This window comes from Ursus arctos, unplaced genomic scaffold (assembly GCF_023065955.2).
Source record: "Ursus arctos isolate Adak ecotype North America unplaced genomic scaffold, UrsArc2.0 scaffold_17, whole genome shotgun sequence".
Lineage (NCBI taxonomy): Eukaryota > Metazoa > Chordata > Mammalia > Carnivora > Ursidae > Ursus > Ursus arctos.
This window is the reverse complement of record NW_026622841.1, coordinates 16570379-16597326: the sequence shown is the minus strand read 5'-3', so window position 1 is coordinate 16597326 and position 26948 is coordinate 16570379. Positions and strand designations below refer to the sequence as shown.

At 48.1% G+C, this 26948-nt stretch overlaps 1 protein-coding gene and 1 long non-coding RNA gene across 15 annotated transcripts in view; one reads left to right on the top strand and one right to left on the bottom strand.

The window, feature by feature from the left end:
- The window catches only part of NEDD4L (NEDD4 like E3 ubiquitin protein ligase), a 332508-nt gene extending 327168 nt beyond the window's left edge, over positions 1-5340 (top strand). For all 11 annotated transcript variants that reach the window (XM_057313368.1, XM_057313371.1, XM_057313369.1 and 8 more), the window contains one exon: positions 340-5340. In XM_057313368.1, coding sequence (XP_057169351.1) covers positions 340-442 — 103 coding nt within the window. In that variant the 3' untranslated portion in view covers positions 443-5340. The remainder of the gene's footprint in view (positions 1-339) is intronic.
- Positions 4986-19466, bottom strand: LOC123000885 (uncharacterized). Of its 4 annotated transcripts, none has more exons than XR_007189896.2 (6): positions 19247-19423; positions 10507-10728; positions 8524-8782; positions 8127-8237; positions 6057-6212; positions 4986-5969 (listed from the first exon to the last, which is right to left on the bottom strand). It is a non-coding gene; the product is annotated as an uncharacterized LOC123000885 (long non-coding RNA). The 4 variants fall into 4 exon arrangements; XR_006409246.3 differs by lacking the exon at positions 19247-19423 and adding an exon at positions 18696-18985; XR_008959800.1 differs by lacking the exon at positions 8524-8782 and having other exon boundaries at positions 19247-19466.
- Positions 19467-26948: the final 7482 nt, after the last annotated feature.

Sequence of the window (26948 nt, the reverse complement as noted above, 5' to 3'; positions counted from 1 at the left end):
TCAAGGGTCTGGAACTCGGCTCTCATGTCCAGGACCTCCCCTTTCGGGCCTCCCTCGCCCCCCTCCCCCCAGCTGGGCCTTCCCAGGCCCCCATCTAGCTGTGGTAGAGAGGTTTCATGGCCCATCAGAAAATTCTGGTCTCTCCGTAGGTTGTATAACCTCCTGAGCGTGGACAGTCTCGTTGGTGGCATTTACTTTTGATGACTCCGGATTGTTGTGAAGCCTCGTACATCCTCTTGCTCCAATACCAAATGCCTCCTTAGCCGCCCCTAGGAGAGGCTGTCGGGTCGCAGGGTAACAAGGATGGCCTTTGACCTATACTTTCTGTTACTTCTGCAGCTTCAATCGCCTTGACTTACCTCCATATGAAACCTTTGAAGATTTACGAGAGAAGCTTCTCATGGCTGTGGAAAACGCTCAAGGATTTGAGGGGGTGGATTAAGCGCGGCCCCCGGCCTCGGGGTGGTGGTTCGTCTAGCAAGTCCTGCTTGCACTTTTGCATTTGCCTAACAACAGACTTTGCCGACACCCGGCGGAAGAGCAGCCGCGGGCGTGGCTCCTTTAGCTGAGCCTTCTCGAGCCTTCGCCCGTGACTTGCCCAGGTTCAGAAGTGGGAGCCCGGTCCCAGGTCGCGTTCCTGCATTTTCCACCACGAATTATCAACTGGTTGACGTGTACACTAATTACATTTCAGGAGGACTTAATTCTATTTATGTTGTGCCTCTGTAGGCAAAGCCCTTAATAAATATTTTACATACTTTATAATGACAATGAATGGAATTAATCACTCTACAGTATAGTATTACAACTCATGTTTACTTTTTAAAATGATTTAGACCGATTTTCAGATTTTATTTCATTACAATTAAAGATGTCTCGTGTACTTGGAAAAGTGAGCATATTTTTTTTGTATTTTTGAATTTCATACCAGGTTTAATGTCAGTGACATTTTTTATTTTTGAAGTACTTTGAGCGCCCCCCCCCAATCCCTACTTTATTAGAATTGGAGGACTGATTTTTGTCCTAAAACCTCCTACCAACAAGTACTTTGAGAGCATTTAAAATATAACATTAGGCATAATGATAATTTTCTCCATACTCAGAATGCAAACGAACTGGATATTACATTCTTTTTGTACAAATTCAGCATACTCGCTACAGGCTGAGAGAACTGTAACATAGCATGACAAATTCGGTGTTGACTTGAAGGAATCCCACCATTACCCCTTAGAAGTAATTACGTGTGCCAGAACGCCTTTGAGACAGGGTTGGACTAGCCTTTCTCAGAAGAGAAATTACCCCTCCCTGACGCTGTACAGTCCTTCTCTTCTCACCTTTTCTTCTTTGCTGTTCGTCGTAGAGACATTCGAATGAACCGTGGCACCGCTTGATTTGAAACTGTGGAAACCAGACATCTGTTTCGTGTCTACCTGTACGCGTTGGCTAATGGTCGCTAAATAACCAATTTTTGTTCTCACTGCACCAGTTCGGAAGGCACTTTATGTATCCATGGAGGTCATACCTGGTTCTGTTGATGTTTGGGTTGGTTTGTTTTGTTTTGTTTTTACCATAGACATTCAGTGTGACGGTTATTTCTTCTCCCTGCGCGCATCTTTCCGGTGCAGTGTCGATCCGTTGTGACCTGGCTGCTGGTGTATAACACCTGGCTGTCAAGCTGAGCCCGCACACCTGTCCTCAGCCGTTGTTCTGTGGTTTCTCCGCAACCACCCAGATTCATGGAATGCACGCTGAATCTAACCGGGTCTCGTCACCTCGGACATGGCGCATGCTTTGACACTGTGTCCTGCCTGAGTGCTGTCTGTTCTGTGCTGGACTAAAAGTGAGCGGGAACTTGGGTTTGACCCCCACGGTCCGTGGGGCCGTTCAGCTGGCCGTGGCAGGGGTGGAGGGTTCCGCACGCTTGGATTCTGTGCCGCTTGTATGAGTGTTAGTCGCAGAATTCCGTGGTGTTTTGAGAGCAGCATGGGAGTTCAGCAGCCCTGCTGTCCTTTTAACCTGTGTTGTCCTAAACCCTGTCGTGACAGTCAGGGAGCTCTAGAGATTTGATCTCTTGTCAGTCATGGATAAGGCAGAAAATCCTGGTTCCGGGGCCTCCCCGTTTGTTATGTAAGAAAGACCTTTTGGTGTAAGAAATTCATTGTTACCCAGCTCTGGTTGGCTTGTGAAAAACCCTGAATGTTCGTGGTTATAAACGAGCTGTCTTAAGAGGTGCAGAGATCAGAGGTGTTTGAGAGAAGGAGCATTCCTATAGAGCTGAGGATTGGCTCCCTTTTCCTGTTGATTTAAAAATCTCCAATAGTGATCAGAGAACTTAGATGTTGTGTGATCAGAAGAAAACCACCTTGCTCATTATTTTTCTCTATTCGTGGGATTTTTTTCCCCCTGCAGTCAATATATTAACAAACGTCTCATGGAAAAACCCCCTTTGTGTAACCCTGCCTGGCCCAGAGGGCTTTCTTTCTAGAACTCATGCCAAAGCCAGGGCTTGGATGGATTCTGTGAGTGATCATGTCATCAGAGAGGAGAAAGGCCGCAATTCTAATTGAAGAACTGGGATTCTGTCATTTTACAGACTGTATAGTTACAAAATCAGAATATTCAGTGTAAATGCAAATTAGGCAGTGTTAAAAATATTTATATGAAAGAAAAATTCGAGATCATTTCCGCGCCAGGAACAGATAGGAATTGTCGAACTATACCCCTTTGAATACTTGAAAGACTGTAATTGTGACGGGCCGGTCAGTTCATCTGCTGCTGAATGCCGGACTCAGTGACGGCTGGATAGCGCTCGGTTTGGGGTTTGTTTCTGTTTTGTTTGGCTTTTGATCCATGTGAGATTCCCTCATCTCAACAATTCTCAGTGTTTCACTCTTTGTCTAGAATAGTCCTAGATCTTGTTTTGTCTAAATGCTGACACCCACTCTCCGATGTCTTCAGGACAGAGTCCGGGTGGCGATTAGCAGCAGGCTGCTGGTCCTTCCCGTCAGCAGACCCCGGGGAGGGGGGCAGGACGGGCTGCCTCTTCTAGTTACCCTTCCCTCTGGCACTTCTCCCAAGTCCAGGGGTTCTGCGCCCTCTGTTCCCTTAGAAATTACCCAGATCTGGCTTTTTTTTAGTTCCCTGAAGAAGGTACAGTTACTATGGGTCATTTTGCCCCGAGGTTAGAAGCTAGTTCCAGAGTTCACAGCTGCCTGTGGACATGAGTTACCACGCCTGCCTGGAGGTCCTGGGTGTTTCTGTCCCTGTCCCTTGTTGGACTGCAGGCGAATTTGGAAAGTCTGGATTAGCCTCAGATGGTGTGCTGCTTTTCTGCTGACTGCCTCTGGAACAGGAAACCATGAGGCATTTGTCTGCTTTAAAGTCGTATTCAGCTTTGAAACATTTTCCGTTATGTACTTCTCTATAGCCAGTCCTGTCTGTACCAAATCACAAGAATGTAAGATGCTTCTTTCAGTTTTGTTTACAAGGCCCTTTGGTCGAACATCTGATTTTCCCCGTGGTCAGATGGCAAATGCTCTAAAGCGACTGACATGGGTTATTCCACCCACATAAGGGTGCAGTGACAGATTCTGAGAAATGGTTGGCAAAATATTTGAACCACTTTCTGCATCTCACATTGTTAAATAGACAACATGCACCGTGGCTGTGTGGTCTTGCCAGATCCAGACTGGCTCTCTTGAAAGCCAAGTTCGTATGCAGCAAATGACTAATTGTTCCAACAGTTAACTTGAGTCTAGCATTTTCCTGAGTCTTGTATCTCACCTCTGAACTTTTAAAAAATCTATAGAGAGCATGGGTTAATCAGTTCTCTAGTGCCCTCCCCGCTGTGCTAGCCACCCTCTTTCTTTTCCTCTTTGCTCTGCACCCCCCTTATTGACGGGGAGAGGAGGGCACTACTGTCTGGTATCATTTCCTGCCTTGTCAGTAGGGGGCGCTGCTGCGTAGGGTGCCTGCCTGGTAGGATGCCTGCCTGGTCCGCTCCCTTCCTGGCCCCCAGGAAATCCAGCACTACCTCTTGTCTCCTTCAGGCTTTGGGGTACATCCTGAGAAATCATGTCAAAACTGCCAATTTCGGGTCTAAGATGCATTTTTAAAAATCCTTATGAACTCCACTTTGTACTTTAGATTTTAAAACTGGGAAGACAATGTGATAATACTTTGGACCACTTTTTAATTTGTCTAAGCCTTAATGAACAGTGTATATACACTCGCATACGCACACCCCCACCCCTAGAGTGTTTTCAGTGTCAGAAACAATGCTGTAGCAGTAGGACGTGAGCTTGTGTAATGTTTTATTTCAGAAAAGGATAGCTTTCTGTCTGTATGAAGTTTTCCAAGAAAACCTTGTCATTAGACATCTATCCTTGGTGAAAGGTGTTGTGCGCAGAGCAACGCATGTTTAAAATGCATGTCTTCTTGTTCATTGGGCTTGTGTTTCTAAGGAGTCTCAGTAGAAATCTAACAGCATTGGCTACAAACCTCTCTGTACTGCATCTCAGCCTCGCATCAGAGCATTGAAAGCCTTTCTGATGACCGTAACCCCGTGTCCGCTGACATCTGTGTTCTATATACGCCAGTTCGCCCTTTCACTCAGACTGATCTCACCAAGATTGTCACGGTTTCCGTCGTGTTAACTTTGCGTAACTTTGTTTTCCTTTACTACTACTTATGTGAGATGTATATACACATATACGTACATATGCTGTCCAAATATATATGTATATATTTGTATAGCATTTTTACACCTTTCTCGAGTAATCTGGTTTCGAAAGGGAGTGAGAGCTTAATTCTTCTACAGTTTCCTCCAAGCTGTGTCCCGAGATTTCTGACCCTCAGAGCCCGAGAGGGACCCCAGGAAAATGATGCTAATATGCTGTCATTCCATAATTCAGGATCTTTTACCAAATGAAACATGAAAAAAAAAAAGTGACTTTTGAGGTGAAAAGAGTTTCAAGCATTCCGAATGAATTCTCAATGTTTCGTAACTTTTTATTATAAACCCCACCCCCTAATAATACAAAGCCAAGTACTATTTGATACGGTGATTACAAACCAAACTGCTTTGAAATTTTTTAAAGACAACTTCCGGATAACGCTCCTTTTCACAATCAGAATGGCTTTAAAACATGGTTGAATTTGATACAGGAAAAGTTTTGTTTAGGAACAAATCCTTTTTTGCTTTTCATTTTTCTTGAGAGATCTAAAGAGAAATTGTAGATTGTTTTCCTGACAGCAAAAGAGTAATGTGACAAAATGAAGTCGTTGTAAAGAAGTGATACAACTTGTCAAATATTTAATAAAGAATTATGGAAGCTGGAATGTTTTCTACATCGAGTATTATGTGTTGTCTGATTTCAAGCTTCTCCGTTAATGCATTGTCTTAATTGCTTTGGGGGTTTAAATGCTGCCGATGTAGGGAGCTCATTGCCTTAATAGCCCTCAGAGCCCCACACCTTTAAGACGTCACTAAAGTCTGCCCAAAACACAAGGCTCACTCTGGGCTGCACATCTGTTCTTAGCCATCTGTCATCTTGTTGTTCAGCTTGGGAATTAATGACTTTACATAACACTTGCATAATTCACAGGAGTCTATCCCTAGAAAGGCTGACTTCACCTCTGGTTTTTAACCCACCAGCCCTCAATTTAATGTGAGTTAAAGAGTCAGCCATGAAGCCCAAAGAGGTTCTCAGAAGAACGATGCTGTCCAAATCCTCACGTCAATTCCCTGTTACAACTGTAGCCCCTCAAAAGTGTTTCCTCTTTAGTACGAAGCCTCCTCTTAATGGCCTTAACCTGTCCCCTCAGGGACGGCCAGGAGGTGACATCCCAGCAGGGCATAATGGAGTCCTTCTGCAGTCAGCGACAGGTGGCGTCTTGCTGGGAAGGTGGTGTGAGCAGCGTCCGAGGTGCCGGTGGGTAGCGCGGCTCCGAACTTGCATATGTTCCTTCTGGGGGGAAAAACGAGTGGTGGCGTGAGTAGGGGAGTAAACGATCCTGGGTCAGGTGCACGCTTGCTGGGTGACTAAGCTCCTAACCTGCTCTGCAGTCCGTGAGCGTCCTGAGTGCCTCGGTCGGGTCAAGGCCCCAGTCACAGCGGTGGCGCCCAGCGTGGGTGACCCCGTTTCTCGTTCCCATGCTTTGCTTCTGAGGAACCTCGGGCAGATCACAAAAGCCACCGGCAGATCCCTCACCTAGGAGAGAACCCTTCTTGAAAAGGACAGTAAGTTCCCAGAGAACTCAGGCTGAGGACCCTCCATGGGTCTTTATAGGACTTCAGTTGGGCAGGAAAACAAGTTGACGGTGAGTTTTTCCTAAGACCCAGGACAGACTCCTTCATGAGCAGATTGCAGGACGTTGTCATGACCTGGGGGGCGCCCACGGGTGGGGACTGAGAGTCGCCCCTTGTCGGAACAGGATACAGAGCGGCCAAGAGCAGGGCTTGGAGCCAGTGGGGTGCGAAGGGAGGGCACTGGTGTTCTCCCAAAGCTCTTTGCTGGCCTCACCACACCCCAGTGCTCCGGGAAGCTTTTCCCTAAGAGAATAGCTGACTTGCAGACAAGTAGGCCTGGAAGGTGTGTAGGGCAGTGCGTGCAGCAAGCACGTGGCCAAGACAAACACAAAGCCCTGAAGATCGTGATGCGTGAGAGGCACGGCCCTCCGGGATTAGAGGCAAAGGCTGCTTTGGGGCAGTTCCTGAGCCATACCCTGCCGTGGGCGCTGTACACAGGCTTCCCAGAATCGGGAAGTCTGCCATTTTCAGGCCTCCTTGGCCTGGTCCAGACTGAATAACCACACAGGCTAAAGGTAGAAGCTCTGAATCGTCTTGACTTTGCTCTGGATAAGTAAAGAGCAGCTTTGAGAAGCTTTAAGAATGGACAAAGATCGCTCGCCTCTTGGCAGAGCCTAATAATGCCATTTTCCTTAGGACTGGACGGTCAGCTTTGAGTCCCAAAGCAAGCCTTTTTGTTTTTTTCCCCCTCCAACGTTTTGTTTCGAAAACATTCAGAAAAGTTGAAAGAACTGTGGAGTAAACACCAGGACCCCCACCCCCTAGTTCTGCCGTTACATTTTACTCTGCTTGTGTTACCCTGTTCTTCTCTAGCGATCCTTTAAGCCGTTGTAAATTACTGGAGCATTGCAAAGTAAATTGCAGGCATGCTGTTCTTCCCCCAAATACTTTAGCATGCCTAACATTAACTAGATTTTATCGTTTAGATTTTTTTTTCTTTTGAGGTCTTAAATAAAAATTCAGCTGGGTAAATTTGGAGATGTAATTGACTTTACCAAATGATTCATGAATCAGACAGCATCCAATCTAGCAAAGAGAAAGGAGCTTCAAGGAACAGTACAAAATGGAAGGTTTTTAAAGGCAGAGAGGGGTGGGGGAAAAGACGTTATTGACAAAGAATGCATTGTGACAGGCAAGCCACCCTCCTAAAGGGAAGGGGTCTATCAGTGAATTGCCTACTAGAGCTGACCGGGAAGTTCCAGGTTAGCTGGTTAAAAGGTCACATTCCTGGGAGCAGGGGGAGGGGAGAGACTGCAGTTAGGTATTCTTGGTTTGCTTAGCATAAGTGACACCATTTTGGACCCGCTTGTCGCCTTTTTAACGGAGGTAAATTCACATACAAAGAAGTAAATCTTAAGTGTACGTTCACCGAGTTTTGACAAATGCGTGCACCTGTGTAACCCAAATTCTCATTGCCCCAGAAAGTTCTTTTGTGTCTGCTCCTGGCCAGTCTCCACTCTGGTGCCCTTCCACCCCCACCCCCACCCCCCGCCAGCAACCGCTGTTCTGAATTTTTTTTGCACCATAGATTAGTTTTGCCTGTTCTTGGATTTCACAGAAATGAAACCGTGAGATTTGTTACAGTGACTTTTTAAATTCTAGCTGGTAGTCTACACTGCCCTGGAGCCATGAAACCCATTAAGTCAATGAATAGGAAGCCACAGGTCATCACGAATGAAAAAGATGATCGTTTAATACCCAAATAGTATCCCCCATTTCATAAATAACATGAAAATCTCCACTTTCCATATACACACAATCACCTTGTAGGATGTTCAAGCCTATTGTTTACATGCAACGATCATCTCAAACTTACAGGTTGAAATCCAGGCACGTTTTGCTGTAGTCGGTCACCAGTGCCTCAAGATGGGAGAGGGTGGCCTGGATCGCTCCCCAGCTCCCGGGCCCCCTTCTTCATGGATGTGTCCTGAGAGGGAAGAAGGCAAGAGCGTATCAGGGCAAGTTGGCTCAGTATGATAAAGGTTTATTCCTCATGGCCTGTGTAGGTTAGAGGTGACACTCTGCTCCAGGAGCCCCTCGGGAACTCAGGCACCCTCCCTCACTGGTGCACCATCCCATGGGGCAGGGTCCTCTGCAGCCCACGGGCAGAGGCTGAAGGGAGCGTGTGGAGAACGGTGGGTCGGCCAGCTCTGGAGGGGGAATATCCCTACTGCCCACCTCGCCTTGGCCACACGTCACTCACGTGGCCTTACCTGACTGCAAAGGAGGCTGGGAGACCCCTGGTGGTGCCCAGATGCAAGGGGAAGGAGTTTGGGCACATGAAGTCACACTCTGCCCTAGTGTCTCTCCAGCCACCAGCATCCCTTACAGAGGAATGTCCCCATGGGATGGCGGCCGCCTGCCCTTTGCCAAGCTTCTGGAGTCCTCAGTTCACTCGCTTAGGATCTTCCTACTGGTACTTCCCAGGAATCTCCAGACCAGCCTCAGGAGGCCGGTATCAGCAGGCCCAAGCTGCATGTGAGGGAGACAGACTGAGAGGCTGAGAGGCTTCCAGAGCGGTGATCTGAGCCCAGCCCGTCTGGCCGCAACCCCTGCTCTCTCCCGCCCCTCCGCCACCCCTCCACCAACCTCCTCTCCGAGGGAAGAGCCGGTACACTCGGTTACACTCAGATGTGACAGATCAGACCAAATGCATGGCCCCTTCCAGAAGTATTTTCATTTTAATGGGTTCCAAAGGAGATGCTCAGCTTAAACCCAAAGGAATAAAGACTGAAATGATGGCATTTAGGCCTCACCGAACTGAATGGAGGAGGGTTTTTGAGGGCAGGGGCTCTGCTTCAGGACATAGAATTCATTGTGTATAAGGGACACCACCCGTGAAAAGCCAGCCTGGGCTCAGGAGCAGCCCCCACCCCAGGCACTCAAAGGAAGCCACACCGCTTCTCCGCCTGCCACAGGACAGAGCTCTCTCCACCCTCAGAAGCAAGGGCGTATTTTCCAGATACCTTCCAGGGCAACACAACAGAGTCAAAGGGCCAGAGAGGACCAGAGACTGAGGGCTGGTGTCTCTGCTCCCAAGAAGTATCCAGCGGAGCACGAGGATGTCGCTATATATTTTTTAAAGAGTTTCTGTTCCGTAAAGGATTTTAGGTATTAACATATAACATATTTAATATTGCTTGTGGCAGAAAGTTTGGGTTTGGGATTGGTCTTTTGAGAACTAGTTACTTAGCTCTCTTACAAATTCTCAGGGCTCCTCTGCCAGAAGGGTCTTCCCACTCCTACCCCCCCGATCCCACCCCCTCTTGCCTTCTCTGCGGTCTATATTGACTTAGAAGATCCTTGCTTGTTCATCAGTTGAGATTATCAGGGGGACATGCCCTCCCCAATGTAATGAGTGTTTAAACAAAGTCAGGCCTTTGAACCCTGGACTCCAGTTAAAGAGTAACAGGCTGGCGACTAGATCAATGAGAGACAAATATTAGCTGAGGCTGGAGAGCCACAGCGTTGGGAAATAGCCACTGCTGGTGACATGGAGAGAGCAGTGGTCATACCCACGCTGAGGGGCTGGGAAGCCCAGGGACCTTGGGCCAGTCGTTTTCTTGCTCTACACGTTGAACACTGAAGCCTACCTGGCCTTAAGTCAGCTTCCAGAGCTCCCTTTAGTCAGGACACCTGCGGGATCCTCCTAAAGGGTGCGTCCTCTTTATTCGTCTCCCCTTCCCGGCCAACCCGCACTGCTCTTAGGCTGCCTCCAGCAAAGCTCCGAGCGGCTCACTCTGCTACATGCGGAATTTCCATCAGTTCCCATTGTACTCCTGCCTGGCACTGAGGCCATGTGGGGTGTTTGGGCAATAGGACAGCAGGTCTCTGGGTGGCCACTTCTAGCCCTTCCCCAGTCTTCATCCTCCCCTCGTTGGGAGGTGTTCAATGCTACAACCCTTGCTTCTTTCTTGAAATGCTCTTTGGTTTCCATGACATTTCACCTTCCTGATTGTTCTCTCCCTCTCTGACTACTCCTAGTTTTTCTCCTCCCCTAAATGATGTTCCCCCATAATTTGCTCTTGGTTCTCTTTTTCTCCCCCCACCACCCCATCCACCTTCTCTTCCTCCTCCTCTTCTTGGGGTTTAAAGTCATCACCTCTGTGCGTGCAATTACCAAATGTACCCCTTCCCCCTCCCAGAGCCCTCCACTCTCCTATCCAAAATCTCGACACATCCCGATCTAAACTCACACTTCTCTCAAACTTCTTCTCCCTTCTTCTACATTTCTGGGAACTGTACTCTGGTTTCTTCCAGGCATCCACATTGGAGCTTCATCTTTGCTCTTCCGTATGGCTTTGCTCCTCCGTATGGCTTTGCTCCCCAAGTCCGAAGAGGGACAAAGTTCAGTTTTCCATTCATTCATTCAGCAAACATGCACTGAGCAGCTGCCATGTACCACATACTTGTAGTGCCTAAGAATACAGCAATTACAAATGAAACAGCAAAAATCCTTTCCACGAGGAAATATCTATTCTAATGTAGGCAAACAAATAGGAAACATATACATAAATAAAATGTATGATACATTCAATGTTGATGAAGCCACGAATGGAAAGCAAGCAGGGGAAGGCTTAAGGTAGCGTAGAAGGGTCCAAATCTAGACGGGGTGGGTCAAAGTGAAGACCTCATGGGGCTGAGAGAGTGAGCCGTGTGGCCACTTGGGGAAGCACACTTGCAGATGCAGGAACAGAAACACGAAGGCTCTAAGCGGGATTAGGGGAATAAGGTCGAGGCCCTTTTGAATAGGCTAACATGAGACACCTGATAGACGTCCATGTGAAGAGGTCGAGTAGCAAGTCGAACATGGAAGTTCAGGGAGAGGTCCAGCCCGGAGATATCAATAAGTGCCGTCAGCATGTCAATGCAATTTACAGCTCCGAGACTGAAAAGGAGGGGCTCAGGATTGGAAGATGAGACCATCAGGATTGGAGTGGCCCAGAGAGCTGGGGGGAAAACCGGGAGCCAGTGGGGTCCCAGAAACAGGGAGAGGAGAGCTTATCTGTGAAGGTGGGGAGACCATGCGTGTCGGTTACAGACCTTCCCGACTGTTCGACTTCGATGCAAACGCCTTATGCGTTCACTGGAAGCAGTGCTTGGCGGTTTGAATGTGAGTCCTGCCCGGAGCCAGTGACATGCGGTGGGACCCTCTCTCGTGACTCCGGGCGGGCGGCAGCGACCTGGGTCCCCGTCAGCCAGCGAGCATGAGGGTCAACGAGGGACCCACCGCCCCCCATCCGCGCCCACACGCGCTCTGTCCGTCCCTCTGTGCGGGAGTCAGCGCGGCGCAGGAGACATCGGCTCCTGACTGTCAACCAGGCTCTGCGAGCGAGGATTTTGCCCAAAGGCGGGCTCGGAGGTGTTCGGGGCACGGGTAAGGGGGGCCCGGCCAAGCTCTGATGGACCGCAGCTAGTGTAGTCAGTGCATGTTGGACTTAATGCTAACCTCAACTCCTGCTGGGTTTCTCGGGATGTAACCCTGTCTCGGGATCTGTACTGTGCTGGGTCCGCAAGATGAGGACTGAGGCATGACCGCTGGAACTGGCGGTGAGGGCGACACTGGTGATCTCAGTAGAGGTGGGGGTGGACGGGGGGTGCTCAGGGAGAAGGGGGAGGGGCGGAGGACAGCAGGAACACCCTGACCAGCTCAGGATCTGCACCCTCACCTCCCCTGACTAGCCTCGGAAACTCTGTCCCAGTCATGACAGTAACCTCCTGACTGGGCACACCCTTTCCTCCTCTCCCCGTTCCCAATCCAGTGCACACACAGCCCAGCTTTACTCACCTCTGTCCCCAGCAGAAATCCCTCAATGGCTGCCAGTGCCCACCCAGCGGTGACGTTCTCAACTCCTTAGCCAAGCACTCCAAGCCATGGTCAGGTTCAGACTCACCTCCCCTTTCTGCCCCTATAGTCACCTTCCATAGACCAGCTCCCACACACCCCTTGCTTTCCTCCCTTCTTCCTTTGTTCACCCTGTTCTCTCTACTAGGAGCGACCTTCCCACCCATCCAACTCTACTGAAAATTCTGAGGCCAGCTCGGATGTCACCTCACCAACAAAGCCCTTCCTGGTGCCCCCAGCTCATGAAGTTCCACCCCTCCCCTGAACGTGAAGTGTTTGGCCCTCCCTGACTCCTGAGTTTGTCTACTGGTCCCCTTCCTACACACCCCACAACCCACCTGATGGCACAGTGCCTTATAGTGCGCCCCATACCCTAGAGGCTCCAGAAAGCTGGCCTAAAAGGAACTGGACAGGGGTCTGGGGAATGGGGTGAAGCTGCTGGTTACAGTGAGCTTGGACGTTGTCTGCGGAATACAGTGTCGAGAATCCTCACCCTTTCCTGCCTCTGTCCACTCCTGAATAATAGCCACACATTGGCCAGGCTGGCGAGCGCCTTCCACCTCATGACCCTGAAGAGGGACCCAGTTGTCTGTAAAAAAGGCATTTGGGGTCTCTGGCAAAAGAACAAGAGAGGAAACCAGGAGTCAGCAAAAGACACTGAAACCCGAAAATGGTCTGCTAAGTAAGAGAGTCACACAGCCTCGGCGCGAGCGTTCTGGTGCCTTCCAGCACTCCTCGTTGTCTCAGACGCTCGCCAATGAGCAATGCAAGTGTTGCCTTTTCGCTCTGCTTCCCGTCCTTTCCGACGTGACCTTCAAGCCCCATGGTATAAGCCACACTTTAGTTCTCGAGAGCTGGCAGTCTCCTCGGAGGCCTGCAGGTGTCTCGGCCACACTCGGCTGTCCATGCAGAGGTGCCTGGCGAGTGACTTCCGGTGGCTGCTCAGCGGTGTCCCCTGGGTGCTGACCAAGCTCTGCTCGTGACCACAGGCAGTTTGGACCAACATGAGATTTGAGCTTGATTTATCTAGTAATTATCCATCTTTCTTGACTTAGAATGTAACTGTTCTCCACCTTGTCACAATATATCCCCGGTGGGGTCTTTAACTCATGCACACTGGGAGCCAGCTCGCTCATAACTCTACCCAGGCCTCCACATCCTCTCCTCTCCTAAGAACTCGGTTGGGAGCTGCCATGGTGTCTTTCCCACTGTCCTGCCCTGGACTTCTTGCCCTTATTGAGTCTGGATTGGGGGGGACGGTCTGGTGGAGCTTCCTCTCCTCGATATTCTACAGATGGAGCTTGATCTTGGGGAAGGAGAAGGAAAAGAGAATCTCAAGAGTGAAGACTTTGACTCATCCCCCCAATCCTGGAAAGTTCTTTTATTAAAAGACAAGCCAGTGGCCCAGAAATGCTCCCTCTTTTTCAAAACCCTGCTCAAAGAAATGGAGCGTGGAAGAGTCTAGCTGTTCTCGAACACAGTCTACCCAGACCCTACTCATTCCAACTTGGGGACAGTCTACGCCGTTGCAGTCCTGGCCCCGAGGAGGAAGAAACACAGAGCCACGTGAAATTAGCTTTACAAACCCTTCCACAAATATCATGGAGTGGTGGGGCATGTCCCAGAGGCTAAGAAAGACAGGTACAGTTTCCCTATAAGAGAGCATTCATTCATTCCTTCATTCATTCAAGTAATACTAACTGATCATTATTTATACCAAACCTTTGCTCTTAAGATTTTGCATTCAGTGGCAAGGCAGAAGAGAAAGCCAATAGTCAGAGCAGAACGTGCTACAGACCCACAACCCGATACTTTTGGGAACAGCTTTATTTTGGAAGGCAGATTTTTTTTTTTTTTTTTTTTGTATTTTAGAAAAGCATGTGTTCTGTGCCCCCATGCACCATCAGCACTGCTGGTAGAGTCTGGGGCCGCATGCTGTCATCACACCCACTAATATTTCTACGGCCAAGTATTTGAATACCTACATCAAGTGGAATAAATAAAAACTATAAATAGCCTCATGTCAGTTCAGGTCCGGTTTTTGCCATCAAATGCCCCCAGTGAGATTGTTCTCTTCTTCTTTTTTTAAAGCTTATTTATTTGTTTGCGTCATCTCTACATCCGGCGTGCGGCTCGAACTCACAACCCCGAGTTGAAGAGTCGCATGCTCTTCAGACTGAGCCAGCCAGGCGCCCCGAGATTGCTTTCACATTTATAAAAGCTGAATTTTGGAATGGCACAGAAGGGCTTGTGCCCCTGCCCAGAGATCTGTCAAAAAGTCAGGTAAGGAATTTTTCTTGGAGGAGATACTCTTTGAGCTGAAATTTAGAAGATCAGCTGGTCAAGAGGAAGAACTCGGCAGCGCACACCGGACAGCCATCTACGAAGACTCAAGCAGGCCACAGGGCAACCAGGCCAGCCTTAGGGGAATCAGGGTCCTGCTGGCACAGCAGGGACTAGACAGTGCTGACCAAGCCAAGAACCTCTCACCCAAAGCCACCCAGAAAGTGCAGCCCTGGAGATTCCATTTCCACTCTTGCCCAGGGGATTCTTATTCGTGTTGGAGTTCGAGAACCACTGGTTTATTTGAAACACCCCATAAGCCAGGCAGGGTTCTAAGTTGCTTTAGAAAGAAGAACACAGCTAATCCTCCAAACGACCTTTCTAGGTAGGTGCATTATTATTCCCATTTTTCAGATGGAAAAAGGAAGGTAAGGAGAGGGTAAAGAAAATCTCATCCAAGGTCACAGAGCTTGTGAGAGACCAGCCAAGATGTCTGGCTCCAGCGTTTGGGCTTTAACCGGAAAGGAATACTGCCTCTGCATGGATTCAGGTATCTGTCCCAAGCTACAGCCTCCGTCCACCTGCCCCCACCGCAAAGCTGAGACTTTGGCCACGCGGAGTACTGAGGAAGCATCCCTGGGTGTGCAGATCACGCCCTGGTCCCCCGCCCTTGGGGACCGGACCATGCAGGGTGGGGCTAAGGGAAGGAGGGGAACATTGGTCTTTCACCCCTGGGGGCTGGCAGCCCCAGAGAGAAGCTGACCAGTTTGCAATCAGCCTTTTGGCCTTGGGGTTCAAAGCCCATGTTGCCCTGCTTTTTATCTGTGTTATTGATGATGTGTTTCTGTAGTTTGTTTGAGGAGATGGAGCCAGAAAGCTGGGAGAGGGAGTTGGAGCCAGCTGACTGGATGGTCAAGCCTGGTGAGCAGTTTGCCCTCCTCTTGTGTCAATTCCAAAAGGCAGGGTTTGGAAATAAAGTCAACAGAGAGCTTTTCTTCATCCGCACATAAACAGCCGTTCACCAGTGTTTAGAGAGAGTTGGGCAATGCTGAAGGGAGCTGGGTCAAGAGAAAAGTCAACTTTGACTTTTAAGTCTCTGAAGCCGGCTTTGGTTTCCATGTTTCTACCAGCACACCTACAGCTCACATCAAAAAAGAAATGCTCTCAGCTTCTGTGTTCTCTCCCCATCCCCATCCACCCACCATGGAATTACCATGGACATCAGAGAATGTTCTGGAACACTCTGCCTTCTCCCCTTGCACTGGGTGTCTGTCATCACTGCACAAACCGTCACCAAGCAACCTCTTTTTGATGGCCCCAGAGTTCTTGTTCAAGGACAACTGCTCTCTAGCTTAAGCCAATTCAGAGCTGACTGGAATCACACATGTAGCAATAAAAGTGGCCAAATGCCATGGGTAGGCATAGCAACCATCTACTCAGAGAATTTTTAAAATAGAGAAGGAACATTAGAAATTATTTGCTCCAAACCCCTTGCTTTGTAGATGAAGAAACTAAGAGTTCGGGCGGGAGGTGGGGGGGGCTTCTTGCCCAAAGTACCCAGTTAGCAAATGGTGCCAATAAACCAGAGCCCACTCACCCAAACCCCAGCTGGTTGGACTTTTCCCACCACACTCTTTGGCCTCTTTTGGTCCTCAAAGATTTCCAGTTCACATTCTCAGCCATCCATTCAGCCTTTTATGTATTCTTTCCAGAGCATTTTCTGTGTGCCAAGTGGTGGGCTAGAACCTGGGGACGAACCCATAACAAGATTTATCCCTTCCTTCGAGGTGCTCCCATAAGAACTCTTCATGGTTTCTCCTTCCTTCTTCCCCCTTCCCTTCAGAAATGGCGCTGGATGTGGTGTCACGCCTAATGAGTCTCTGGGGCTGAGGTCCAGACGTTGGTAGTTTAAAAATCTACCCGGGTTAATCAAGCTTGAGGGCACAGCTTTGAGGAAGTCTCGGACCCCGATTCTACTGGATTGGGCTCCTCGGAGCCTTTCTCCTCCTGCAGAGGGGGAAGAACGAGGGTGACCGAGCATTACCACACCGTCGCTCTCCCTCACCTGTTACCTGTGCAAAAAAGAGGCCAACACAGCCTCCCAGCAAAAGCCTCTGGGGTCTGAGGGCACTAAATAAATAATAAAATTTTAAAAATTAAAAAAAATAATAATAAAATTAAATTAAACTACATTAAATTAAACAAACTGCCATAGGCAGCTCGAAAGGAAAAGAAACAAACGAGCTAGAAAGGTGGCTGGAGTTTGGAACGTGCAGAGTAGATTCTGCAGGGCCAGTTCTCAGCACTTGCTTTTTCCTTAAAGGGAGCTGAGCCACAGTTCTGTTGAATTGATTTGGTAAGCGTGTGATGTGGTGTCAGAAAGCACCAGGCAGCTTCCTGTAAAATCGCTGAGAGGGTTCACGAGAGTCAAAAGTATGAAATAAATTAGCGAAGGAACGGGGTTCTGGTAAGATCCTTGCTCTCCCCCTGAATGCAATCTGTCACTCCAAATGACTCACTCACTGCCAAGAAAGACTAAAAATATTCAAGCGTGACATTTGCATCTATTAAATAGTCGTTCTGTCGCACATCGTTAGAAATTGGGTTTTCGGCGGGTTCCTGGGAAGTGTCTGCCTCTGCGGCTGGGTGTTTGTGGCTTCAAAGTGAACTCCAGCGTGGGAGACGCTCAGATGGGCTCGGTGGGCCTCAGCTCCAAGGCGAGGCCTCCGCTGGTTCGTTAGCAGCATCTGCAAGGTTCAAGTATTTTTACAATCGTTGGAAGGGTGCCTGGTGTTGCCCTTCGCCTGACCCGAGGGAGGAACGAGTGCCAGATGACCAGGTGTCCCGCAGTCTGAGCCAGGAGCGGAGCAGCTGTGTTCCGGGCTCTGAAAAGCAGCTGGCTTTTCTTTGCTTCTCCTTAAAGAGGCGTCAGGTTTTCTCCTAGGTGCTTAGGGCGGGCCAGGTTTTGCTGTGGCTTCTCGGATGGTGTCACCCAGGACAGATCAGTGAATTCAGAGCCCCTCATTCTGTAAATCACACCTATCGTGTATCTTACTCCTGTCTATTGCACGAGCAAAGACCGGGCCGTCTCGGACCATCCCCCTCTTCTATAAGAGCCGCCAGGCAACACGGGGCAGGGGGGCCAGAGCCCAACCTCAGAGGGAACCAACAGTTCGATTTCTGCCCCCAAAGACGCAGAGGAGGAGGAAGTCCTTAAAAGGATGAGAGCGAGAGAGTTGGAAGAAATGGCCCCTTGGGAGGACCCGGGACTCCACTGTTCCCAGCCCTCATAGACTAGCACAGACTGCCCCCCGCGTCCCACACTGAGACAGCCAAGTTCAGGCCACCAGCAAGGGGGAGCAGTCTGGCTCTGGGGGCACATAGCCTCCAAAAGAGTTTGAGTTCTGACAGGACAATGGCCTTTAAGAGGCAGCGGCTGTGTTTGGATTAAGAAAATTCTGGAGATGCACCCTGGAGAATTTACTTGCAGATTAACTCAAACCAGACACACGGCTCCAGATTGGGGCAGAGAGTTGCATGGTAGTGTTGTCTGAACTTGCAACAGGTGAACGAAGGCATCCAGGGACCTAGTTAAACAAATTACAGTCCTCCCTTACAGCGGAATGCATGGCGGCTGGAAGCGGTCCAGCGAGCAGTCTCATGAGGTGTAAACATAACGTCCCCCCAAAATCACTGCTTGCAGCTGGCCGATATATCATCACCCTTTACCTTCCCTTAAGGCCAACTTGGGCAGATTTTGTAAATTTCCTTATTGAAATATGTCCAGTCCCCTATAAAACTCCAACCACTTTAATAATTCACAACATTCTGTTACTCAGCCAAAGAGAGTCGAGTCTCTCTGTGCACTGATATAAAGTGATCTCAAGAATACACTGTGAAATAAAATAAAAAAATAAAATAAAAAAAGTAGATATTATGGCCACGATTTACATTTAAAAGGTGCCTATATATACATAATGTGTCTATACAAGAAACCGCTAACAATGGCTGTCTTGGGGACGGGGTGGGGGGTCCCATTTTCACTGAAGCCTCCATGAATGGTTCGAAGCAGGCACCCAGTTAGAGGTAAGCACCTCCCCTGAGCTGGGAAAGGAGAGAGAAGACCAGATTAAATGGGCCTTTGCAACCATTTAGTGGAAGTAGCAAAGAACGAAAGAGCAAGGAGATGGACAGCACCAACGTGGGGTATAGCAGAGAAAGGGGCACGGGTGCCCGCCACGGAAAGCCACATATTACCGTGTCCTAAACAAAGTTGCTAGCCGTGCAGCACTGGCTTCTAGGGGACAGGGTCCAGTGAAAGGTGCTCGTGAGTTCGTATCCTTAAAACCAGAGGAAAAGAAACAAGAGCCAACGGAAGAGGGGAGCAGCAGAGGACGCTTGTATCTAGAACTTCCGGCACAGATCTCACTCTCATGCTCACGTACAAGTCCTTGGCCATAGGCGCTGCCTCGTTTGAACATCACAGCCACTGTCCTCACAGTAGATAAGGACACTGGGGTCAGGGAGCTGCCGTGGTCATGTCACACAGCCAGTACGTGGCAGAGCCGGGGACCTTATTCAGTTGTTTTTTTCTAATTCTGAGTGTGACTCTTTTCCACACACATTTGTGGAAGTCACGTGGCCTGCAGGGAATCGTGAGCCACTGGATACCACGTAAATACACAGTAACCCCCACCCCGTGCCCTCTCTCCATCTATCCTCTCAACTGCCGCATGCTGCCTTCTAGAATTCCAAATTTGAGCCATGTCGATATAATATCAACTCCTAAGAAGTGTCAGAAATCTTACCACATTTGCTCTCTGATCCTTTTTCATTCTGTTTTACTGCTGGAACTATGATCAGTTCGTCCATTTTGACGTGGAAATGGATGAGTGGGTCATACTCTCAGCCAACATACTGGAACTTAGCCAGGAGCCTTTGGAGACGAAGACGTGGCTGTCTCTACCACTCCCCACACCCCAGGCACCCCTTGTCCTTCTCATGGCAACCTCCCTGAGCAGCGTCTCAGGTGTCCCGCCGGACAAATAAAGACATAGCTTACTCTTTTCCCTGTTTCTACTGGAATGGAAATAGGTTATACACACAACTGAGTATTCTGGGTTTTTTACTTAATAAAACTTTGAGAGTGTTCTAAGAGTTCGGGGTTTTTGGTTTGTTTTTTAAATAGGCTCCATGCCCAGTGTGGAGCCCAACCCAGGGCCCAAGCTCATGACCCTGAGGTCAAGACCTGAGTCAAGTTCAAAACTCAGAAGATTAACCGAGCCACCCAGGCACCCCGTGTCCTAAGAGTTTTTAAAGAACCATAGATCTTTGAGATTGATTCACAGGTTTGTTTAAAAAATAAAAAACAAACAACACATTTCCCATTAGTTTAATGGCTCCAGAATATTTCTATGAATATACCTTATGTTATTTGACCAGTTCCTTGCTAATAGATATTTGGTGTGTTTTTAATCGTTTGCTCTATGAGAAGTACTGCAATTTTGCACTGATCTGTAGGAGAAATTCCCAAAAGTGGAATTGTGTGTCAGAAGATAGGGTCATTTGCAATTCCGATCATTTCCTTTGCAGTCTGTGCTGCTCCATCGCTCCATCCGCGGCTGCCCGTTCCCCACAGCCTCGCAGCACTGTACAGCTAATAGATTTCTGCAGTGGACAAGAGGCAAGAGGGTCACCAGCATGGGATGGTTCGGCTCTGCGTGGGGTCCCATGGCAGCTTCTGGTGCCTGAAGAGAAGGTGAAAGGCACTGGGGGTTGCCCAGGAGAAAAAGTCTGGCCGCCCCAAGAGACAGCAGACGCTCCGAGACCAGCTCTACCCGCCTCTCAGTCCCGCCAGGGCAAAGCCAGCAGAGGCTCCATAGTCCACAATCATGTTGAGGTTGGTGCCAAGATACGTTTGCATCGTGTTGAGGAAAGTGAAGTCCAAGCATGTGAAGGAATCGCAAACGCTCAAAGGCGATAGCCCGGGTTTGCTGATCTTCGTGCACAGGGGGCTTCTTGACTGTCTGGCGTACAGCACGCGAGGGACCAGGAATAATTAGGTCTCTCTCTGCCGGCAGGAGTCTGATTTCTCCAAAAAGATTGTGAGGTCCGAGAGAGGAGGCCTCCATCTTTGCCTACCCCCCCCCATCCACTACACCCTGCAAAGGTGGTTTGATGACTTGAAGTCTGCAGTAACGACCTCTGATCCCTGCCTTCTGGTCAACAAACACAGGCTTCTCTTTAGCTTTCCAAAGACAAGGCTGGCTGCTACCCTCGTTCAGTGTCAGGCAATTTTCTGGCCATGTTCGCGCTACTTCTTTGGGACTTAGATACCAGTGTGAAATGTCAAGGGCTAAAACTGACCCCTTACCTGCATGATGCTGTTTGTCTCTCCTGAGGGACAGGCAGACACAGGGCCTGTCTTCCCAGCGGGGAATGACCCAATGACAGACCATTGTCTGTAAACAGCTAAGGGATCCTGATGAATCTTGATCTTCTCTGTGACAAGTCCTCCCTGCCCAACCTGGCTAGACATATACAGCCATCCGTGTGACCGACGTTCAGGGGAGGAGAAGGGCAGCCAAGGAAGTAAGGACCAGAGGACGGGACGCTAAATATGCTTGCCACAGAGTAACTGTGAGAGCCCCGATACCAGAGCTTCAAGGGGATTATGTCAACCAGTCTCTGAGTGAGCGCTCCCGCTGAGAAAACGGAGGCTAGGCAGGTGGGGCGACTTGTCCCAAAGCAAAGTCTCCACCATCCAGAACTGATCTGGGATGCCTCACAGGGAGGCTTATCAATTCCACAGACATTGACCTTTCTGCCTTACAATGAACGGTTGAAACATTCTCTTTCACCTTAAAGCTTGCTATGACACCAACCCAATGGATGAATACAGGCACAGAAGATTTCTGGAAGGTCTGGACACATTTCTCGTTTCCCAATCAAGCCAAACTTGGTGGCACTCGGATGACCTATCCTTGGGTGTTCCCTTGGCAGACAGGTCCCCAGTGGGCGTTTGGTGAGGACCTTCCAGCATGATAACCGTTAACAACAAAATATACTTGAGTCATATTAACTGAGAAGAATACCCTTCAGGATGATTTCAGTTTTTTTAAAGGACATTGATAGTTTAAGTAAGAAAGCCCATGTACTACCCATCAGCTCTGCGTGAGGCTTCACCGCCTCACGCTCTCTCTCACCAGCCAGCTAGGTCCTAAATTCTTTGTCATTTAAAAAAAATATTTTGGAAAAAAAAAATTAAAAAAAATATTTTGGCTTCTCTTTCTATTATTGGTAATTTTATCACTGGGCTTTCCCTGCTGTGCCAGTCAGGTTCAAATTCCAACGATTGGCTAATAGCCACCAAACAGTAGCGCCATTCCAGACCCGTAAGCGTTACTTTGACGTTCTAATAGCATCACAGATGCAATTATCAGACATGTGTCTTTAAATATATGAAAACAGAGTCCATCACCCAGGCACAGCCTATAAATCGATGTCAGACCCTACCTGGTTAATATGTTGATGATCTTGCTTATTAACATATATACTCTGAATAATAAGCCTATGATTTTAGCAAAGGTTATCATTTGTCTTCCAATCAAGCTGTTTAAATGGCTTTCTGCAATCCGCCAAAATACTTCCCGAAATCCCACCAGCAGAAATTGAGTCCTTTGTGTTAATGTTTACCTGCTTTGAGGTTCCTCTTGCAACACGCACATCCCTGAGGAAGGCGTGGCAGGCATCACGTCCCCGAGTCCTAAACCTCAACCTGATTTCCACCCATACTGCTTATGTTCTACCTAACACCAGCTTTTCTCCAGTGCTCCAGTCACTAACCGCCTGTTGACTGGCCTCGATCTCCCAGCAGACTGTACATTTTTTGAGGACAGGGACTATGTCCGTTTCCTTCAGGAGTATCTGCAAGGCTCAGAATGGTGCCTTGCACACAGGAAGCATGCAATCACTATTCACTGAGAGAAAAATGCATCTGTCTACTGATCCTTTTCCCGAGACTAATAGTTCTTAACTGTAAGGACCCCTTTTAAAAAATCCATAGAACCCCCCCCATAGTAACAAGTTAGACTTTCTCAAGATCTATTGGTTAAGAAAATGCATCGTGACCTAAGTTACGTTGAATTCAGTAAAACATTAAAATTTCTAGTTCATCAATCACAACAGCACCCACATTATGCAATGGCTTGTGTGCACATGGAGTTTCAGGCCTTTGCTGCCTCTCATGTCTGCAGCCTAGAGGGGAGGAGGTACTGAGGGCAGGAGAGAACCTTCCAAAGCTGGGACCTCGGGTTCTCCTAATTCACAGTTTTGCCAAGAGAATGTCCTGTCTCTAAGGCTTGATGAAAAGTAAGAAAGAGGCTGGCAAGGTGGTTAACAATGTAGCCAGTATCTGCGATGGAAATCCGTGCCCCTTTTCTAGTGGCTGGTCGCCATTACCGTCTAATGCCAACGTGGAAATAACCATGGTCTCTGTGTATCCCGACTCCTGGGAGCAGAGGGAGGCCAGGAGCGTGCATGGGAATGTGGGCTGCAGACCGATGTCTCAGAAAGTCTGCAGCTCCCACGACTGGTCTTCAGATCTGTGGATCTTTGTCACCTTTTCCACTTTGGGTGCCCTCCCCATAATCACCTTGCCAGGCAGCTTGGAATGGAAGGCATGCTAGCTGGTGCAGTCGTCTTGAGGCAGAGATCACAAGAGACACCCAGAAACTTTGTCCAACTCTGGCACCAGCTCTGTTGGTCCTGCCACAGGCACCTCATCCCTCAAGATGGCTCCGCCAGAGCCTCCAAACTTCCTCGTCTACCCTCCCCCAGACCCCTCTTCGCCCTACCTGCTAAGTGATCCTGTCTAGATAAAATTCACACCCTTCAGAATCTTTCCAGTGCTTAAAACAAAACCAAAAGCAAAACAGCAGAACAAAAGCTTCCCAGTGCTGTGGGGATCAAGATGAAACCCCACATTTGCCCCCAAGTGCCACAGGGTAGCACGTTGCCTACCTTGTGTCCTCGTTGTGTCCCTTTTCCCACTGGATTTGCTCCAACCACATGGGCTCAGCTTCCGGCCCCTGCCTCAGACATTCACACATGCTGTTCCCTGTCCCTGGGTTCTTTCCAGCCTCCGCTGGTGCCTAGACGATTCCTAGGCCTCCTTCAGTGCTCAGGCCAAACATGGCCTCCTGGAGGAAACTTGTCATGACCCCACTCCTAGGTCAGGCCCCCCGGGACCTGCCCCCTGACACCCCTGCCACTTACGCTGCAAACGCTCGGAGCCGTCTGCCTCCTTTTTGGAGCGAGTTAAAGCTCCCCTGACTCCCACTCTGACTGGCCCCCGGACGGCTAAGTGTCAAGGCCCCTGCTTCCCATTGGAGGTCACTTCTGCCGGTGCTTACAGCTGCACCGTGACCTCTACTAGCAAGCCCGCCGGCCTTCGTCTGTACAGAAATCCTAGTCCTTTGATGTCTCGCTGCATCTCTTCTCAGCTTTTGGACGAAGAGACCATGTCTTTCCGCACCCGTTGCCAGGTTCAGAGGCCTTGGAGCTCTGCTTCTGACCCTCCAAGCAATTAAAGAACAGCCAGGTAAAGCCCAAAATACAAAAGCCCCCCAGCCCACCTCCCAACCCCCAGCCCATTCCCCCCAGGCCACTGTCAGTTATGTTCTTTGTATCTCTCAAAAAAGAAAAGAAAAAGTAAACGATTACCACCAAAGAAATACATACAACAAATGCACATAGGTATTTATGCAGATCCTTCTTATTTGTACCAAATGTATTCTGATATATTTTGGACTTGGGGGGCATGGCATTTGTCATCATCCCTACCCCAATTCCTGGTCCATTTCTGTTTCTGTTGAAATGTCTGCTCCCTATTGCATGATGTAGCTGTACGATCACAGGGCCGTGTCCTATAGCTCCGTTACTGACCCACCCACTCTACCAAAGGCAGTTCAGTTGCTTCAATGTTTTTGCTCTTACAGTGCTCTTACAGTATTTTCTGCTCGAAAATACGTATAGTATTTTTATATACATGTTTTAGTATCCTTTTGTGAATATGTCAATACAGTAAATTTGCATTCACAGAATTACTGGACGAAGAGGGATGTACTTCCAATTTTAACAGATATTATCAAATTATCCTTTAAAAAGTAGACCATGAACACTTCCGGCAACAAGTGTTTGAGAGTGGCAGGTGTCCCAGAGCCTGACCAATACTGGATATTGACCAGCCTTTTCATATTTACGTGTCTGCTCACTGGGAATTGATATCTCATCTACGTTCTACTGTTATAAGTCAAGTTAACCATGTGTTCGTGCGCTTATTTTTCTGAAAACCCCACGTTCATGTCCTTTCCTGATTTTCATGTTGAATTAGTCAATCTTGATTGAGAGGAATGCTCTGTAAACGGAAGAAATGGGACTGTGTTCTGTATTGCTAATATTTTTTTTTGTCTTCTGACTTTATTAATCATCTGCTGTTAAAAATTCTTGAGTTTAGGCTTTGTGTGCTGCTGAGAAGGCAGTACCTGGCCCCAAATTATATGTACTTTTAGAAATTTCCGAGAACCAGACACTTGCTGCAGGCTGTTACAAAGATTCAACCTAGTGTCTAGCACTCCTCGGCCCCGTTGGGACATCACAGCTTTAACACAATGCTGACAGTCCCTTTGGTAATCTAGCTGGGATTTCCCCCTACTCACACATTCAGCCAAAGTGTATTGGCATACGCTTGAGGTTAATTCAATTGATTTTTTTTCCTGGTTCCAAACTCTTGTCTGGTTATTGATTACTTTCTGCTGCCCTTTATACAACCTGGATTGAAGAAGACATCCCATAAACTCAGGTCTAATTAAAATCCTATTTGAATGCCGTCCCTAAAGCTTTTGGAGGAAATGACTTCCCTAGCTGTCATTGGTCTTCTGGGTGCAGCACCTTTGGCTGAACCATCCTGAAGGGTGTTGGGTGTTTTTCCGATGGCCCGTGGAGTAGCTTTCCACTTGTGGGGGAAAGGGATAAATGGGAGCAACAATCGGAGGAAATCACAGCAGCACAAATGTGGGAAAATTCAGTATGTCTACAGCTCTGGCATCATGGGACTTTCCCCCATGAGATTTAGATTGTAATGTTTGGAGCTTTGTAGTTTATAAAAAAAAAACTTTCATGTAAATCAGCCCACTGCTGTTTTTTTTTTTTTAAAGATTTTATTTATTTATTTGACAGAGACAGCCAGCAAGAGAGAGAGAATACAAGCAGGGGGGGTGGGAGAGGAAGAAGCAGGCTCCCAGCGGAGGAGCCTGATGTGGGGCTCGATCCCAGAACGCTGGGATCACGCCCTGAGCCGAAGGCAGACGCTCAATGACTGAACCACCCAGGCGCCCCCCCACTGCTGTTTATTATGTAGCAATACTGAAGAGAGTCATAATATTGTTCCCTGTTTTTTATGGAGGAAGATAGAGGCTCCAGGAGATGAAGGTAACACAGTTAGGAAGGGCTAGCAAGGGTTGCTGTTCCCTGCTTGAGATTCTGAGTCCTCTGGTCCTTCCCCAGTTCTCCCTGTCCACCTGGTTGATAGTGCCTTTCATGGAACAGAAGAGCTAAGGTTAAATGCGATGCTTTTATTAAAATAATCTGCTCGAGGAACAAAGTAACTCTAAGGAAGCGGACCTTCGGTTTCCAAAAGGAGCTGAGCCAGGTCAGCGCTAGATCCTGCAGACTCCTAAGATATGTTCAAATAGGGTTGCCATGTAAAATATAGCATATCTAGTTAAATTTGCATTTCAGACAATGAATAATTTTTAGTATATGCCCCAAATACTGCACGAGACATATGTATACTAAACATTTGTTTATGTCAAATTAAAATTTAATTTTAAATTTTAAAATGTGGGTGTCTTGTGCTTTTTTTTTTTAATTAAATCTGGCAATTCTAATTGAGGAGAAATTGTATGTCAATAGATATAACAACATTTGGGATCCCCAACATAGAAATGAGCAAAGGTCACCTTGTAACACTTAAGATCTCATAGGCAAGGAATACCTTTGCGCATTTTTCTTGGTATCAAACTAAAAATTAATAATGCAATAGGTACCAAAGTCCTTTAACAATTACAAAAGCTGTGTGCGATTATTTATCTGTAAAGATGGTCTTTGCCTCATTGCTAATAATTCTGAAAAAAAAGGAAGCACGTAACTTACTTCAAAATAGCGTTTTGGTGAATAATAAATTCAGCCAATGGAACACAATGAAATAAAATGGACCCCAAGGTTATTTTTAAGAATGTTGATGTAGATAATCCTTGACAAGGAAGTATGTTGAGGGTAGAATATTGAATGAAAAATACAGGTGGCTATCATATTTTTGCAAAACAATTGCGTGGTTTTGTCCATTGAGGCATACTTCTCCCCCTCACGTTTTCACATCGCTAAAATTAGGATGCCTTTAGGATTAATGACGTCATCATCACCGTTGGGCAGGCGGCAGACATGATGCAA